Below are 14,502 nucleotides of genomic sequence, written 5' to 3'. Positions count from 1 at the left end.
TTGTAAAAATTTTATGGTGTCTCTTCAGGTGATTGCACAACAGCAAAATACTGACTACATCAAGGCCCCTCCCAAATGTACACTCATCAAAGATCAAAGTTACAGCGTTCTCTGTCCTGAGGCCTTTAAAATACAGCCTAAAGTGAGTATTTCAAATAGTTTGTAATACCTGATAAAACTCTTTAACAAAATAACAAAATCTTTAACAAAAATGAAACTGCTGTTGTTACCTTTATTTCACTTTGGATACTTGCATTTCAGAAAGCAGATTTTGACCTGGAGTTTGGACCAAATTACTACCACACGTTTGAGGTCGGCCTGCCTACAAGCACAGACGAAGTGAATATAAAGGTCCAGGACCAAAGCAATATAGAGGTCTGGGAGCATGCAGTGGATCTAACTGGTATTGGCTTCATCCTCCTGCAGTAACACTCCACCTGATAGTTGATTAGAATAGTTATTGATGTATCCATGGTGCCTTTATTTTTCTTCTGCCTCAGATCATTTAGTCCACTTTTTTACTCAGATTTGAGGGATCTTATTGGCCAGTGTTTGTTAAACGTATAAGAAATGTTTTGTAAAACTTTAACTCACAAACAATTCTGGTAACATTTTATAATACAGTCCGCACTTTAGTTTAATCGATTGTATGAATCAGTACTTACTGGTGCTGGTACTTGCATGTAGGTAAAGTGGAAGAAAACAAGACTATGCAGAACAAGTGAGCAACTGGGTATTTTCTAGGAAATGAGAAATAAATTATACTCTGAAACTGAGGTTTGGAAAACATTGTGTTAAAAACTCATATTCTGTGGTAATTATGGTATGTAGGTAATATGTTATTTTACAGGACCATTAATTTTATTCCTAGAAATGTGAGTAATTTGCAGGTATGTAATGGTTTTGTGTTTTACAGAAAGGGTGGTGCAATTTGGTGTTGAAAAAACTGAAAAAAGTGTTTGTTTCTTTAGTTGATTTAGTGCCGACTCATTATATTTGGGTTCATACGTAGTTCTTCATTTCAAAAAGCGCTTGATAAATTAGACTCAGATTCAATAGAAATATACTCAGAAAATATGTTCAAGAATATATATAAACAGAAAATATCAGTTTTCAGTGTGTAGTTTTGTGTGTGAAACAATATATTAGCATTTTTGTTTTTTTCAGTAATTTTCTAAAAGTAGCTGCTGTATAACTTCAATCCGAGGATATTTCTTTGAAAGGGTTATGTAATCTGGTACTATAAAGGAAATATACCTGTTAAAGAAGTTTTAAGAAACAACCTTATATGTAGTTTGATACACATGACTACACACTGAAAACTAAGAATTTTCAGGCTTCTAAAAAATTGTCAAAAGCCTAATTTATAAAGAATTTTTACAAATTAACAACTACGTATGAACCCAAATATGAGTGGATACTTGCCAACTAAACTAACCACTTTTTCTTATAATTTGCACCAAATTGCACCACCTTTTCTGTAAAATGTCCTAAAAATTAACCATTAGGTACCTGCAAATTACTCAGAAAAATTCCAAGAAATTAGTATAGAACTATACATACTTTACTACCTGTAAAGTAAAGCATTGACAGCATTTTTTTCACAGCTACGCTACACTGCCTGTGGAAATACAGAGGGTCACCCCATTATTATTGTGTATGGAATAAGGACAGGTTAAGAACAGCATATAGGGTAGAAAACAAACTTACCTTTCTCAAGTGCAAAGCTAGTGAAGGTTCTATTATCATCTGAGGTAATAAAGTAAAGTAATAATACAACATAAATATGTTATACAGTTCAATGAAAAAGTTTTCTTTCCCTCTGTATTATTTCTTCTATTTTTGTATATATCTCAAACTAAATTGTTTCAGACCTTAAATAATGATAAATAATAGTAAAACAAAGGCAACGTGAGTAACTACAAAGTGTAGTTTTAATGATAACATTTTTGCTTCAATAAATCAAATTATCCAACACCTGTATCACCCATGTGAAAAAGTTAGTAAAGTTAGTAGCTGATTGTACCACCTTTAGCAGCAACAACTGCAACCAAATGCTTCTGATAACTGGAGATCAGTCTTTCACATTGCTGTGGTGGGATTTTTGGCCCACTCTTCTTTGCAGAACTGCTTTAATTTAACCACATTGGTTTCAAGTCAGGACTTTGACCAGGCCACTTCAAAACCTTAATTTTATTTATTTTGTGCAATTCAGAGGTAGAATTGCTCTTATGCTTCGGATTATTGTCTTGCTGCATAACCCAGTTGCACTTGAGCTGGAAATCACAGACTGATGACAAGACATTCTCCGTCAGGATTTTCTGGTAGAGAGCAGATTTCATATTTCTCTCATTTATGGTTTTCGGTCAGTGTCTTTTTAACAGTAAAGTCATGAACACCGAACTTGATTGATGTGAGAGAGGCCTGCAGATCCTTGGATGTTGTCCTCAGCTCTTGTGTGAGTTTTTGGGTGAGTCGTTGCAGCTATTGGAGGAATTTTGGAATGTCAGCCACTCCAGGGAAGGTTCACTGCTGTGCCAAGTTTTCTCCATTTGAAGATAATGGTTCTCATTGTGGTTCTTTGGAGTCCCACAGCCTTAGAAATGGCTTTGTAACCCTTCTCAGACAGATGTATTTTAATCACCTTCTTCCTCATCTCTTCTGGCATGGTGCACTGCTTATTGTGACCTTTTAACCAACTTCACATTTCTGAAAAAGTTTTATTTATTTTTATTTTATTTTTTTATTATCATTTAGGGAATCAACTACATCATATCATCATCAACTATATTTTGTGTGTACTCAGGTTGCCTTCGTTTTGAGATATATACAAAAATAGAAGAAATAAGGAGGGGGGCAAATACTTTTTCACAGCACTGTATGTTATGAATACATGTGGAACTGAGGAATCTAGTAATTATTAGTTTAATTCTAAAAATTACACAGTAAAAATTAGATGAAGGCTGTAATATCAAGTGTTGTTGTTCTTTTTACACTGGTAGAACAAGTTTGTGAACACAATGTTTCTCAAATCTCAGTTTTGTCTCCCAGCACTGTACCATTGATAATCAGTATTTACAAAAATACTCAGATTATAATTTATTTCTCCTTTCCTCTAAAATGCCTAATTATTAACCCCTTGTTCTCCATAGTCTTATTTTCTTCCACTTCTTCCTCCAGTAGGAACTGGAAAGTATTTTATTCGTACCTCTTCATACAATGAAATTACACTGTAAATCAGAGGCTGTGTTATAAAATGTTTAAACATAACTGCAGGTTATTGAACTAAACCCTTCCTCTTGTCCCTTAGATCCTGCTGTAAGAAGAGTGGATCTAGTGAGGACTCAGAGCCTCTCACCAAGTGCGAGGTTGTGCTCAGTTCGGGTACAGTTTATTAATGGAGTCTCTGATCATATTCTAAACCAGCTGCTGGATCAACTTTTGCAACAAGGCATTATCATTGAAGAAGAAATGGAGTCAGCCAGAACAAAATCCAAGGCTGACAAGGCTCGATATGTGATTGACACGGTGAGAAAAAAAGGAGAAGATGCCAGTTCATTCTTGATTGATGACTTGTGCAAGTTGGATGCACACTTTTCCAAATCCCTGAAGTTGAGCTGAAGTAGGAATGAGACTCAGAATATGGGTTACCAAAACAACAACAATGGAGATATCTCCAACTTAAAGGTTCACCTTAAAGTGTTGTGAGCTACTCTACAGTTCCAGCAAATGACACCACTGTCTCCCATATCATGTCACAGCTCTCACATATGCACTGAGAGGAGATGAATATGTATAACATGAAGAGAAAGGCCTGTGATCCTTAGTAACTCAAAAAAGATCTCATTTATTGTAAGATAATCTTTAGAATGTGTTGGACACTAAGTTCCACAGGGTGAAGCTGAGGGATCACTGACTGCGGAGGGCACTCTGTTTCACATCCTGTGAGCTGCCCCAAAGGTCAAGACTTCTGCTATCAGGTATATATAAAACACTGAGAGGGTAGTAGGTCATGACACACAGTTCTGCCCAAGGTTCTACGCATTCAGAAACCCCTCTCCAACTAAAGATCTGTCTACTACTGGTTTCAGACTGAATCAGATGCTGAAGAAAGTGTGGCACAAGAGGAGAATCTAGTTTGACCCTGACGAAGGCAACAAGCCGAAACATGTTAGTCTCAAAATAAAGCCTTTCTTTATACTACAAGTGATGGTGGTGTCTTGACCATGACTGTCCCATTCAAATTGGATGCTGAAGAACTGAAAGATGCTATTAAATTTTATATTAAATTCTGTGAAGACACTGTGTCCGGAACTAAAACTGAAAATGTTCCCAAAATAAGTCCTGGCTATCAAAAGAGCTGAAAAGCTCTCTCTGTACTGTATTTAAGAAGTCCTTCATCCCAAAGAGCCATCATTATTCTTAATTCTGAAAAGTGACTAATGAGATTTAAGCCACAGATGTGAACTTTTTTCAATGTTTTAATATTTGTTTTAATGTGTAATATGACCTTGTCTCTTTGTTATACTGACTGTCACTGTCTCTTTCTTGAATCATAGTAGTGCATCTTCATGTTTTGCCAAAGATCATTTTCCACCCTGGTGGACGATAAAGATTATATTCTAAAATAATAGAAAGATACTTCTTGACATCATAGATGTGTTACTCGTTATATGCCTCCTTTTGATTTGTGTTTTTGTTTTGTATTGTACAGTATACATATCTATATATTTCTAATGTGCTTAAAGCTGGATAAATGTCATGGCAGCTGGAAAGAAAATATAAGTTCCCAAACAAAAAAAACTTGAAAAATCTACTTCTGCAGGAAGAATATTCCAGCCTGTTTCCAATAGAAATTATCTTGTCTGTTGAGTGTCTATAACTTGAAACAAGAAAGAAGACAGCAGGTGTTGTCACTTGTTTTACAAAAACAAGACTTTAAGGAGTCGATTACAAACAGAAATGCTGAAACAGAATAATCCTTCTTATCTGAGACCTCAGTGCAGCATTTGATACAATCGACCACAGAATTTTAATGGACAGATTTGGGAAATGGGTGGGTCTTTCTGACCACGTTTTAGCTTGGTTTCAATCTTACTTAACTGGTAGACAGTTTTTATCAGCCTGCATGCTTATGTATCAGAGAACTCATGGTATTGAATATGGTATTCCTCAAGGAAGTATTCTTGGCCCAGTTTTATTTTCATTATATATGCTCCCACTGGGAAACATTATTAACCATCACCATGTCAATTACCATTTTTATGCTGACGACACACAATTGTACATCTCTTTATCAGCAAATGACCCCAGTGCACTGCATGTTCTCATTGACTGTCTCACTGACATTAATGTATGGATGAGAAAAAACATTTTAAAATTAACTGAAAAAACCCTGAAATTATTTTAACAGGATCCAAAGCAGCAAGAGAAACACTATACTCAATGCTTGGTGGTCTTAGCAAACAGATTACAAACTCACACATCACAAACTTGGGAGTGATTTTAGACTGTGATTTAATTTTAATTTTAATTTTAACAAGGTCATTAAAACCTCATTTTTTCATCTCAGAAATATTGCCAAAGTAAAACCTTTTTTAAATCAGAGAGTTGCTGAAATGCTTATTCACGCTTTTATTACTAGCCATTTAGACTACTGTAATTCCCTTTTTTCTGGATTACCTAAAAAGTCTATAAGAAAACTACAGCTAGTTCAGAATGATTCGGCCAGAATCTTAACTAATAACAAAGAAAATGGATCACATTACCCCACTGCTTAAGACACTGCACTGGCCACCTGTATCTTTCAGAACTTATTTTAAAATTCTTTAACTTTTTTTTATAAAGCTTTAAATGACCTTGCTCCCACCTACATCAGAGAATTTCTTTCATTTTATGTACCAGCCAGATCACTAAGGTCCTCCACCACTTTAAATGTTTCTTGTGTGTCCCATAAAAGTACCGGTGAGGCTGCCTTCTGTTTTTATGCCCCTAAACTGTGGAACACACTGCCCCTGATATTGGAACAGCAGCTCTCTCTTTGTTTTTAAAAGGCAATTAAAGACCTATCCTCTTAATCTGGCTTTTAACTTTTAATTTTAATTCGGAGTAATGTTATAAATTGTAGCTTTTGTTTTAAGTTTTAATCATTGGTTTCTGTCATTTTATCAATGGTGTTTTGGGTTTTTTTTTTTTTTACATTTATTCTATTTTCAAAACTTCATTGTTTTATTGTTGTCATTTTTACAAAGTAAAGTTATTTATTGTTTTCTATTTGCCTTTTATTTAATTTTGTTTGCCTGTGTTTTAATCCTGCTATGTGAAGCACTTTGGGTTGCATGTTTGTATGAAAGGTGTTAAATAAATAAAGTTGAGTCATTATTATTATTATTACTATGAAAATTATTTAATTGTCAGGTGGTCTGGTTTCGTCTCTGTGGACATTAGGGTTGGAGTGTTTGACTTCATCTATGGATACAGAACACGAAATGGAAAATTATGATAGAATGAGGAAGCCTGTTTGTGACTGTAGCAAATTTATCAGTAACCTCCTCAATTAACTTCTCTGCTCATATTGCTCACAAACTGTGTTCTGAGCGATTTTAGATGGTGATTAGCAGGACTTTAGAAGATTGGAAGGCTGAATTCTGGCAGATGTAGAAGATTGGAAGGCTGAATTCAGACCAAATCAGGCGGTGCGGCAAAAACGCCAGTATTCCCATTCTTTTGAATGGGGGTAGTGCGTTGGGGGGGCGGAAGTCTGATCAGAGCTTTACAATCCAGCCATGAAAGAGGGAAAATATGTTAGGAGGAGGAGGAGAGGACATTGCTTTTCATTTGATGACGTTACAAGTAAAGTTAGACTTTGCTGTCGGATTCTCGACTCGTTTTTAAAAAGAGGAGAGAGAGAGAGAGCACCTGTGGCCGAGCGAGCCAGGGAGTGGATGAAGAGAGGGAGCAGTGGCAGTGAGAAAGCCTGTGAATAAGATCAATAAAACGTTATTTTTTGATTGTTTCACAGCGGTTACGTTCTAGAGCAAGAACACTCCCACACAACTCCAACGCGTGGCTGCGGGTGTGGGGCCACATGTGGCGAGAAAGTTGAACCAGAATCAACTTTCGGAGAAACGAAACCCGACTTCACGCTGCGGAGGCCAATTACGGCCGACATTCAGACTGATCAGAGCTGTACAACCCTGCCACGAAGGAGGACTAGACGTTACAAGGAAGAGTTTCCTTGTAACGTCGAAGAGTTTCAATGATTTCATAATGTTAAATGTAAATTAAGACTTTGCTGACGGCTTCCTGAAAAAGACGAGAGAAGAAGAGCAGCGGTGGTCGAGCGAGCTAGAGAGTGAATGAAGAGAGCGAGCAGTGGTAGCGAGAAACCCTGTGAATGAGACGATAAAACGTAATCTTCTGATTGTTTCACGGCGGTCACAAATAAATACACCACACTTCCACACAACCCTGCGGAGGAGCGCCGCAACCCCTGATTTGGTCTGAATAGTGTGCGAGCTCAAGCAAAGTTGCACCCTCTCAAAACCTGACAGTTCAGTTTAGGCTATCTAGACTTTTCTCTGACTGCAGGAGCTACAGAAAGAGGGAGAAGGAAAATACAAATAATGGAGTTACAGTTTGGAAAAACACACACTCACTGTCAGTATTACTTGCTGACCTGTGATTGCTCTTGTTTCTTTGTCATTCAACATTTCCTTTCTCTCACCTCACTCAAAAAACACACGCGAGTTTCAGTAAAGAAGGGGGAGGAGGAAAGAGGGAGGGACAGGTGAAATTATCCTACCTATTCAGACACCATTTTGAAGTCAACACAGCGGAAGGAGGGAAACAGCAAGTCTAAGGAAAGGTGAGTGTTGATATTAAAGCTACAAATGATTAGTCATTATTGATCAATCTGCTGATCATTTTTATGATTAATTGTTCAGCTGATTAAACTGTCACAAAAAAATACCCACGCAATATGAAATCACAAGTGCTGACATCTTCAAATGTTTCCTTTTTCCTTTTCCTGGTTTCTGTGTGTTCACAGCAATACAACGTAGCAAACTGGTGCAGTAAAAATAGAGAAAAGCCGCAGTTAAGAACAACACAGATGTTTATCTGAAGTCTATTTGATGGATTTAAAAAGTGTATTCTTGTGATGGCTAGAAAACACACATGGTTGTAGTTAAAGTAATGTAAACGAATAAGAAGCTACTAACTTGAGAGGTTGGACCGGTATTATTATACCGTGTATGTGTGTCTGTCTCCAGTGTTACTGGTTTACCTGTCAGACTCCAGAAGATGAGTGATTCAGAGGAGGAGAAGGACAAAGCAGAGTCTGTAACATCTGGCTATCTGTCTATGAAGAGTGACTTGTCTAAAAATGATCCTCCAGACTTCAGTAATGAACCTGGACCCTCAGACTCAAAGTAAGAGACTGTTTCTACCATAAACTGACCTGAAGATGATTCCGTTTCCATTTCATAACATACATTACGACACTATTTGTTTTATAATTCAGTTTTTAAAAATTCGGTCACAGATCTTGTTGTTGGTTGAGCATTGACTGCATTATTTCTTCATTTATTACTTAAATTTTGTGTGGAAAGAGTTCTTAATAACTGTCCTGATATGTTTATCAGTTGCTTAAACCAATTTTTCAAAATCAGCAGCAGAGGACAGATTGTTTTGTTTGCTTTAGACATGCACAAGTTAATCTGACAGCACAGCATCAGTCGAACTGTTAATAAACTGATACATAGAAATATTTTTTTGTCATTCAGCATTTTCACAGCCCACATGTCAGACTTTGTGTTCTCAGACATGTAGATGTTAAAAACTCTTCAATCAAATATATCCAGTTTGCAGCTGTAGATAACATGTTTAGAACATGCAGAAGGAGATATGAACATAACTATTTGTTGTCGTTATTAAACCATGATCATGTGCCATGTTTCATGTTACATCTACTTTTTCCAAGAACTAATATGTGTAAAACAATTGTTGTTTCCATAGACAGAGAGCAGAGTCTCCAGTATTCAGCTGTCTGTCTATGAAGAGTGACCAGTCCAAAGAAGATCCTCCATGCTCCAGTAATGAACCTCGACCCTCAAACACCAAGTAAGTTTCTACTGTAAACTGACATGAAGATGATTCAGTGAGACTGTTTCATAAAACAAAGGTTCTGGTGTAGATATGGAGGACACACAGTGGAAAGAAATAATTAACTAGCTTACATTCAGCTGTAATCTAGAACAGATCTTCATGTGCATGTTAGTGAGAGACAGAGACAGAGCTTGTATTGATATTTGATTTTCCAGTCAAAAAATCAAAAGTAGTAGTAAGTAAGCCAGGGTGATTTTTACCAAGGTTTAGTAACAAGCCAAATGTGGACTGCACTTGGATTTTGTGCAGGTAAAATGGAAGAAAACTGAGTATTTGGTCTCATACAATACAGAATATGTAACATGTACCTTTTTTAAAAGGCACAAAATATGGGAGGAGGGAATGGAAATGTATACACAGAGCCTGAAGAACACAAATGTGTAACTGTCCAAATACTTAGTCTGGACTGTTTATGAAGGGCCAACACGTTCTCACTCCCAATTCACCACATGCGGAAGCTTGGTCAGGACCCTTTGGCATCACTTTTCAATGCAATGGGGACCCCTTTAGTGCAATTTTTTTTGGACTAAGGTGCAGTATCACAGCAGTTCATGTATCTTTCATGCCTGCACCAGCTGATAAAAATCACTGTTAAAAAATAATTATTTTTATGGTGTGACAACGCTGTTGTTAACGTCTGATTGTGTTTAGGCACAAGTTATGGTTAGGGAAAGATCAAGGTTTTGGTTAACATGATCACTCTAAACGGGATGTGGATTAAAGTAACTACTTCCTTAAATTACGCCACCTTTGTCATCATGGCAATAGTGAACACCACGACAATCGTAGTTACAGTTTTTAAAAAACTGTCCCGACTTGCAGTTGGAAACATGACACATAGTTGGAAATGAGACGTGACCAGAGGTCTCCTGCAGCTAAGTCCACTTTTTGCAATTTATTTATCTAGCTATCCACTCAACCTGCCTCTTCCTAATATGGAAATTTGTCACCTTATATCTACATCATCAGTCTCATGGTGTCTATTTCAGACATTGTGGAAGTTCTATAGAGTCCTATCAGTCTACCCTGCATATTGAAAAATGACACTTAAGGGGTACCCCGTGCATTAAAAGTGACACCTAAGGGTCCTGACCAAGCATCAGTATGTGACGAGTTGGGAGTGAGAGAGGGCTGGTTGGGCAAGATCTGCATGCAACTTGTGAGCTGTAGGATGACCACCTCTAATATCATGTGTCATAAAGACTTTGTTCATGTCCACAGAGAGAGGAAGAGGAGAGGTTTATCTATGGAAGAGCAGCTGTCCTGCTGTTCTTTGTGTCAGGACGTCCTGAAAGATCTAGTCTCTTACAGGTGTGGACACTGGTTCTGCAGACAGTGTATCACCTCATACTGGGATAAGTCTGCTTCATCAGGAGACTTCTCCTGTCCCCAGTGTGGAAAAAGGTCCAAAACAAGACAGACAGACAGTCAGACCAGCACTGCACAAAGTAAGACTGAAGATCAGTCTGCTAATGTCATAATCTCTGAAAACAGGACAGGAGTCTACCTCCTCTGTCCTGTATTTTTAATCATACATTTTTCCCCTTTCTTTCAGTAGACCGTGATCTGCTGGAGGTTTTAGATGAACATAAGATCAATCTGAAGGAGAGATGTGAATGTGTGACTGAAGGAACTGATGGAGCAGGAAGTAGAACCCTCCTCGACAGGATCTACACTGAGCTCTACATCACAGAGGGACAGAGTGAAGACGTTAATACCCAACATGAGGTTAGGCAGCTTGAGACAGCTTCCAAGATGAGGACTCTCCATGACACTCCAATCAAGTGTCACGACATCTTTAAAGTCTTATCAGCCAAAAAGAAAGGCATCATCAGAGTCGTTCTGACAAATGGCGTTGCTGGCGTTGGAAAAACATTCTCTGTGCAGAAGTTCACTCTGGACTGGGCAAGGGGCTTGAAAACCAAAGATATCAATCTGGTGATTCTACTTTCATTCAGGGAGCTGAACTTGGTCAAAGATGAGCAGTACAGCCTCCTCATGCTGATCCATGTTTTCCATCCAACATTACTGAAGGTCACAGCAGAGAATCTTGCTATCTGTAAAGTTTTGTTCATCCTCGACGGCCTGGATGAAAGCAGACTTTCATTGGATTTCAAGAACAAGAAGGTTGTGTCTGATGTCACACAGAAGTCATCAGTCAACGTGCTGTTGACAAACCTCATCGAGGGGAAGCTGCTTCCCTCAGCTCTTGTCTGGATAACTTCTCGACCTGCAGCAGCCAGTCAGATCCCTCCCACATGTGTTGACAGGGTAACAGAAGTACGAGGCTTCACTGACATCCAGAAGGAGAAGTACTTCAGAAAGAGATTCAGTGATGAAGAGCGATCCAACGGAATCATCTCACACATCAAGAAATCCAGGAGCCTCCACATCATGTGTCACATCCCAGTCTTCTGCTGGATCACTGCTACAGTTTTGGAGCACATGTTTACTACAGACCAGAGAGGAGAGCTGCCCAAGACCTTGACTGACATGTATTCATACTTCCTGCTGGTTCAGACAAAGAGGAAGAAGCACAAGTATGATGAGGGACATGAGACGAGTCCACAGGAGCTGACAGAGGCTGACAGGGAAGTTCTTCTGAAGCTGGGAAGGCTGGCGTTTGAAAATCTGGAGAAAGGGAACATCATGTTCTACCAAGAAGACCTGGAGCAGTGTGGTCTTGATGTCACAGAGGCCTCAGTGTTGTCAGGAGTTTGTACAGAGATCTTCAAAAGAGAGAGTGTGATCTTCCAGAAAACAGTCTACTGCTTTGTTCATCTGAGCGTTCAAGAGTTTCTGGCTGCAGTCTACATGTACCACTGTTACACCAGCAGCAACACAGAGGTACTGGAGGACTTCCTGAAAGATGTGGAGGATGAAGAAGAAGATGATGATTATGATGAAGATGATTATTATGACTTTGTTGATTATGAAGAGGATGATGACAATGATGATGATGATGATGACAGAGAAGAAAAGCATTTCCCATTTCTCGATGACTTCCTGAGGAGAGCCATGGATAAATCTCTCAGAAGTGAAAATGGCCACCTGGACCTGTTTGTTCGCTTCCTTCATGGCCTCTCTCTGGAGTCCAACCAGAGACTCTTAGGAGGCCTGCTGGGTCAGACAGAGAACAGTCCAGAAATCATCCAGAGAGTCATCAACAACCTGAAGGAGATGAACACCCACAGTATCTCTCCTGACAGAAGCATCAACATCTTCCACTGTCTGATGGAGATGAACGACCGCTCAGTACATCAGGAGATTCAAGAGTTCCTGAAGGCAGAGAACAGATCAGAGAAGGAACTCTCTGATATCCACTGCTCGGCTTTGGCCTACATACTGCAGATGTCAGAGGAGGTTCTGAATGAGTTGGACCTGAAGAAATATAACACATCAGAGGAGGGACGACGGAGACTGATCCCAGCTGTGAGGAACTGCAAAAACGCTCAGTAAGTCCTGGTGTGATTAACATTATAAATCAGTGTAGATTAGTAGTTTAGTTCTTCAACTATAAAAAATGTAAAATTCTTATTATTCTTAAAATAGTTTTTCGCTTGTTTATTGCAAAAGTCATTTATCAGTCGGTTGTGTTTATAGCTGTCAAGTTATTAAACACAGTTATTCTATATATTTCTAATTATTTACAGATTTTTTCTTCTATTATCTTCCTTTGGGTGACGGAAGTGTCATGCAAACCTAGTAAAACAGATGAAGGACTTTAGAGGTTGTGGTTGAGGATTTATCACAGCAGCAGCATTTTACCACAACATATATTAGTATTTTACAGTTATCAGTAAATGTATTATTAATTATGTATTAATACATAAGTAGGTTCTGTAAATAATATATACGTAATCAGACATACACATGATACCTGATTTTACGCAGCACTTTAGAGTTTAAAATATTAGTGGCGCTGTCCGTATTTCCATTTGTTGAATCCACATGCAGAAGAAGAAGCAGAAGCAACATTGTTTGTGCAGTATTTTTATTTCTGAACATTTCTGAGTCATCATGCAGTAAGTCATGAACGTACATGACAAGTTTTGTTCACAGTACACAGTTCAATAGTAGAGCTTAAGTCTCTTAAACTTTTTCAAGTCATTAACACTACGGATGTAGTCCCACCTCCAACCCCAATGTGTATTGCAATGGCAGAGTGGCGCTTTCTGTATTTTTGCTTGTTGACTACATGGGGAGAAGAAGAAGCAAATCAACTTTGTGGAAGCAATGTTCTTTGTAAGGTATTTTTATATATTTCTCATCCAAACAACTTAACACATCGACATTGCACTTCCTTGATTCCCCAGCAATCCACCTACCAAGTATGAATAGATCAGATGAACGGTTCTTGAAATATGCGAAGGACAAACGTACATACATACATACATACATACATACATACATACATACATACAGGCAGACAGACAGAGATTCTTTGCTTTATATAGAAAGATTGGAATCATTTTCCAAAAGAGATTTTGGAGATCTCTAATTTTCCTTTACACAGACTTTAAAAATTCAACTTTCCATTTTAAAGAAGAACTCTCTAGGTTGTGTTACATAGTCTTGTTTTTAAGTTATTCTTACATTCTGTTACTCACAGAAAGAAACTCTCAGATGTTTTCTCTCTTGTTGGTATAGAGAAGAATAGTAGCAGGAAATGCACAGGGGTCTGATGAATATATGGGAGCAGAATGGTAGAATTCAGACTTTTTGAAGAGATCTTATACACATTAAAGGTCAATTTTATGTTTTCAATGCTGATACCCTGATAACATCTTTCTGATGACATCATGTTGAAAATAATAATTCAGCCTTATTGGTTTGTTAATTGTGTTTGTGTGCTGAATTATTTTCAGATATTCTCAGGAAATAATTTTGACAACAAAACATCATGCAGTCATCTATCATGACACATCTAAATATTTAAGTACATTTATATTTAATTAATTATGTAAAGGTCCAATATTGTCAAGCCATTTGTTTTATTTTTGTGCAATTTGTCGACTGTCACTAGATTTTCCCATCTATGGATGTGAACTTGACAGCAGCAGGTAGCTAACAAAGAGGGATCATCTTTCTCAACTGTAGCTGTTTGCTGAGTTGAACTCAGTAAAATCTATCCTGGACTAAAATAAAAAATAGTAGTTGGTAAAAATTACTGGGATTAGATCACACTGACATACTGTCTACATTATGGAAGCCTCAATGTAACTCTATTTTCTCTCCCTTCATCTGCAAAATTAAAGCAAAGCAAACATTACAAATCTGCAGGTATGAGAGAGAGTGGTGAGACTTATTGTTTCATATCAAACACAGTGAGAT

General features: G+C 37.9%; 2 protein-coding genes and 1 long non-coding RNA gene across 8 annotated transcripts in view; 2 read left to right on the top strand and 1 right to left on the bottom strand.

Moving 5' to 3' along the window:
- The window catches only part of LOC137169916 (NACHT, LRR and PYD domains-containing protein 12-like), a 30,405-nt gene extending 24,021 nt beyond the window's left edge, over positions 1 to 6,384 (top strand). For all 4 annotated transcript variants that reach the window (XM_067573355.1, XM_067573370.1, XM_067573365.1 and 1 more), the window contains 3 exons: positions 29 to 142; positions 262 to 403; positions 3,311 to 6,384. In XM_067573355.1, coding sequence (XP_067429456.1) covers positions 29 to 142; positions 262 to 403; positions 3,311 to 3,621 — 567 coding nt within the window. In that variant the 3' untranslated portion in view covers positions 3,622 to 6,384. The remainder of the gene's footprint in view (positions 1 to 28; positions 143 to 261; positions 404 to 3,310) is intronic.
- Positions 1 to 7,552, bottom strand: part of LOC137169940 (uncharacterized) — a 34,764-nt gene extending 27,212 nt beyond the window's left edge. Inside the window, exon 1 of the long non-coding RNA XR_010924563.1 lies at positions 7,459 to 7,552. This is a non-coding gene — a long non-coding RNA (uncharacterized lncRNA). The remainder of the gene's footprint in view (positions 1 to 7,458) is intronic.
- A 193-nt stretch (positions 7,553 to 7,745) lies between these two features.
- Positions 7,746 to 14,502, top strand: part of LOC137169904 (NACHT, LRR and PYD domains-containing protein 12-like) — a 28,689-nt gene continuing 21,932 nt past the window's right edge. For 2 of the 3 annotated variants that reach the window (XM_067573337.1, XM_067573319.1), the window contains exons 1-5: positions 7,746 to 7,867; positions 8,274 to 8,432; positions 9,019 to 9,123; positions 10,390 to 10,616; positions 10,724 to 12,623. In XM_067573337.1, the coding sequence (XP_067429438.1) occupies positions 8,305 to 8,432; positions 9,019 to 9,123; positions 10,390 to 10,616; positions 10,724 to 12,623 (2,360 nt within the window). In that variant the 5' untranslated portion in view covers positions 7,746 to 7,867; positions 8,274 to 8,304. Of the gene's footprint in view, positions 7,868 to 8,273; positions 8,433 to 9,018; positions 9,124 to 10,389; positions 10,617 to 10,723; positions 12,624 to 14,502 lie in introns of those variants that run through there. The other variant, XM_067573326.1, reaches the window with a different exon arrangement.

The sequence above is a fragment of the Thunnus thynnus genome, chromosome 2 (genome assembly GCF_963924715.1).
Source record: "Thunnus thynnus chromosome 2, fThuThy2.1, whole genome shotgun sequence".
In the NCBI taxonomy this organism is placed as follows: Eukaryota; Metazoa; Chordata; class Actinopteri; order Scombriformes; family Scombridae; genus Thunnus; species Thunnus thynnus.
This window is presented reverse-complemented; position numbering and strand designations above follow the sequence as displayed.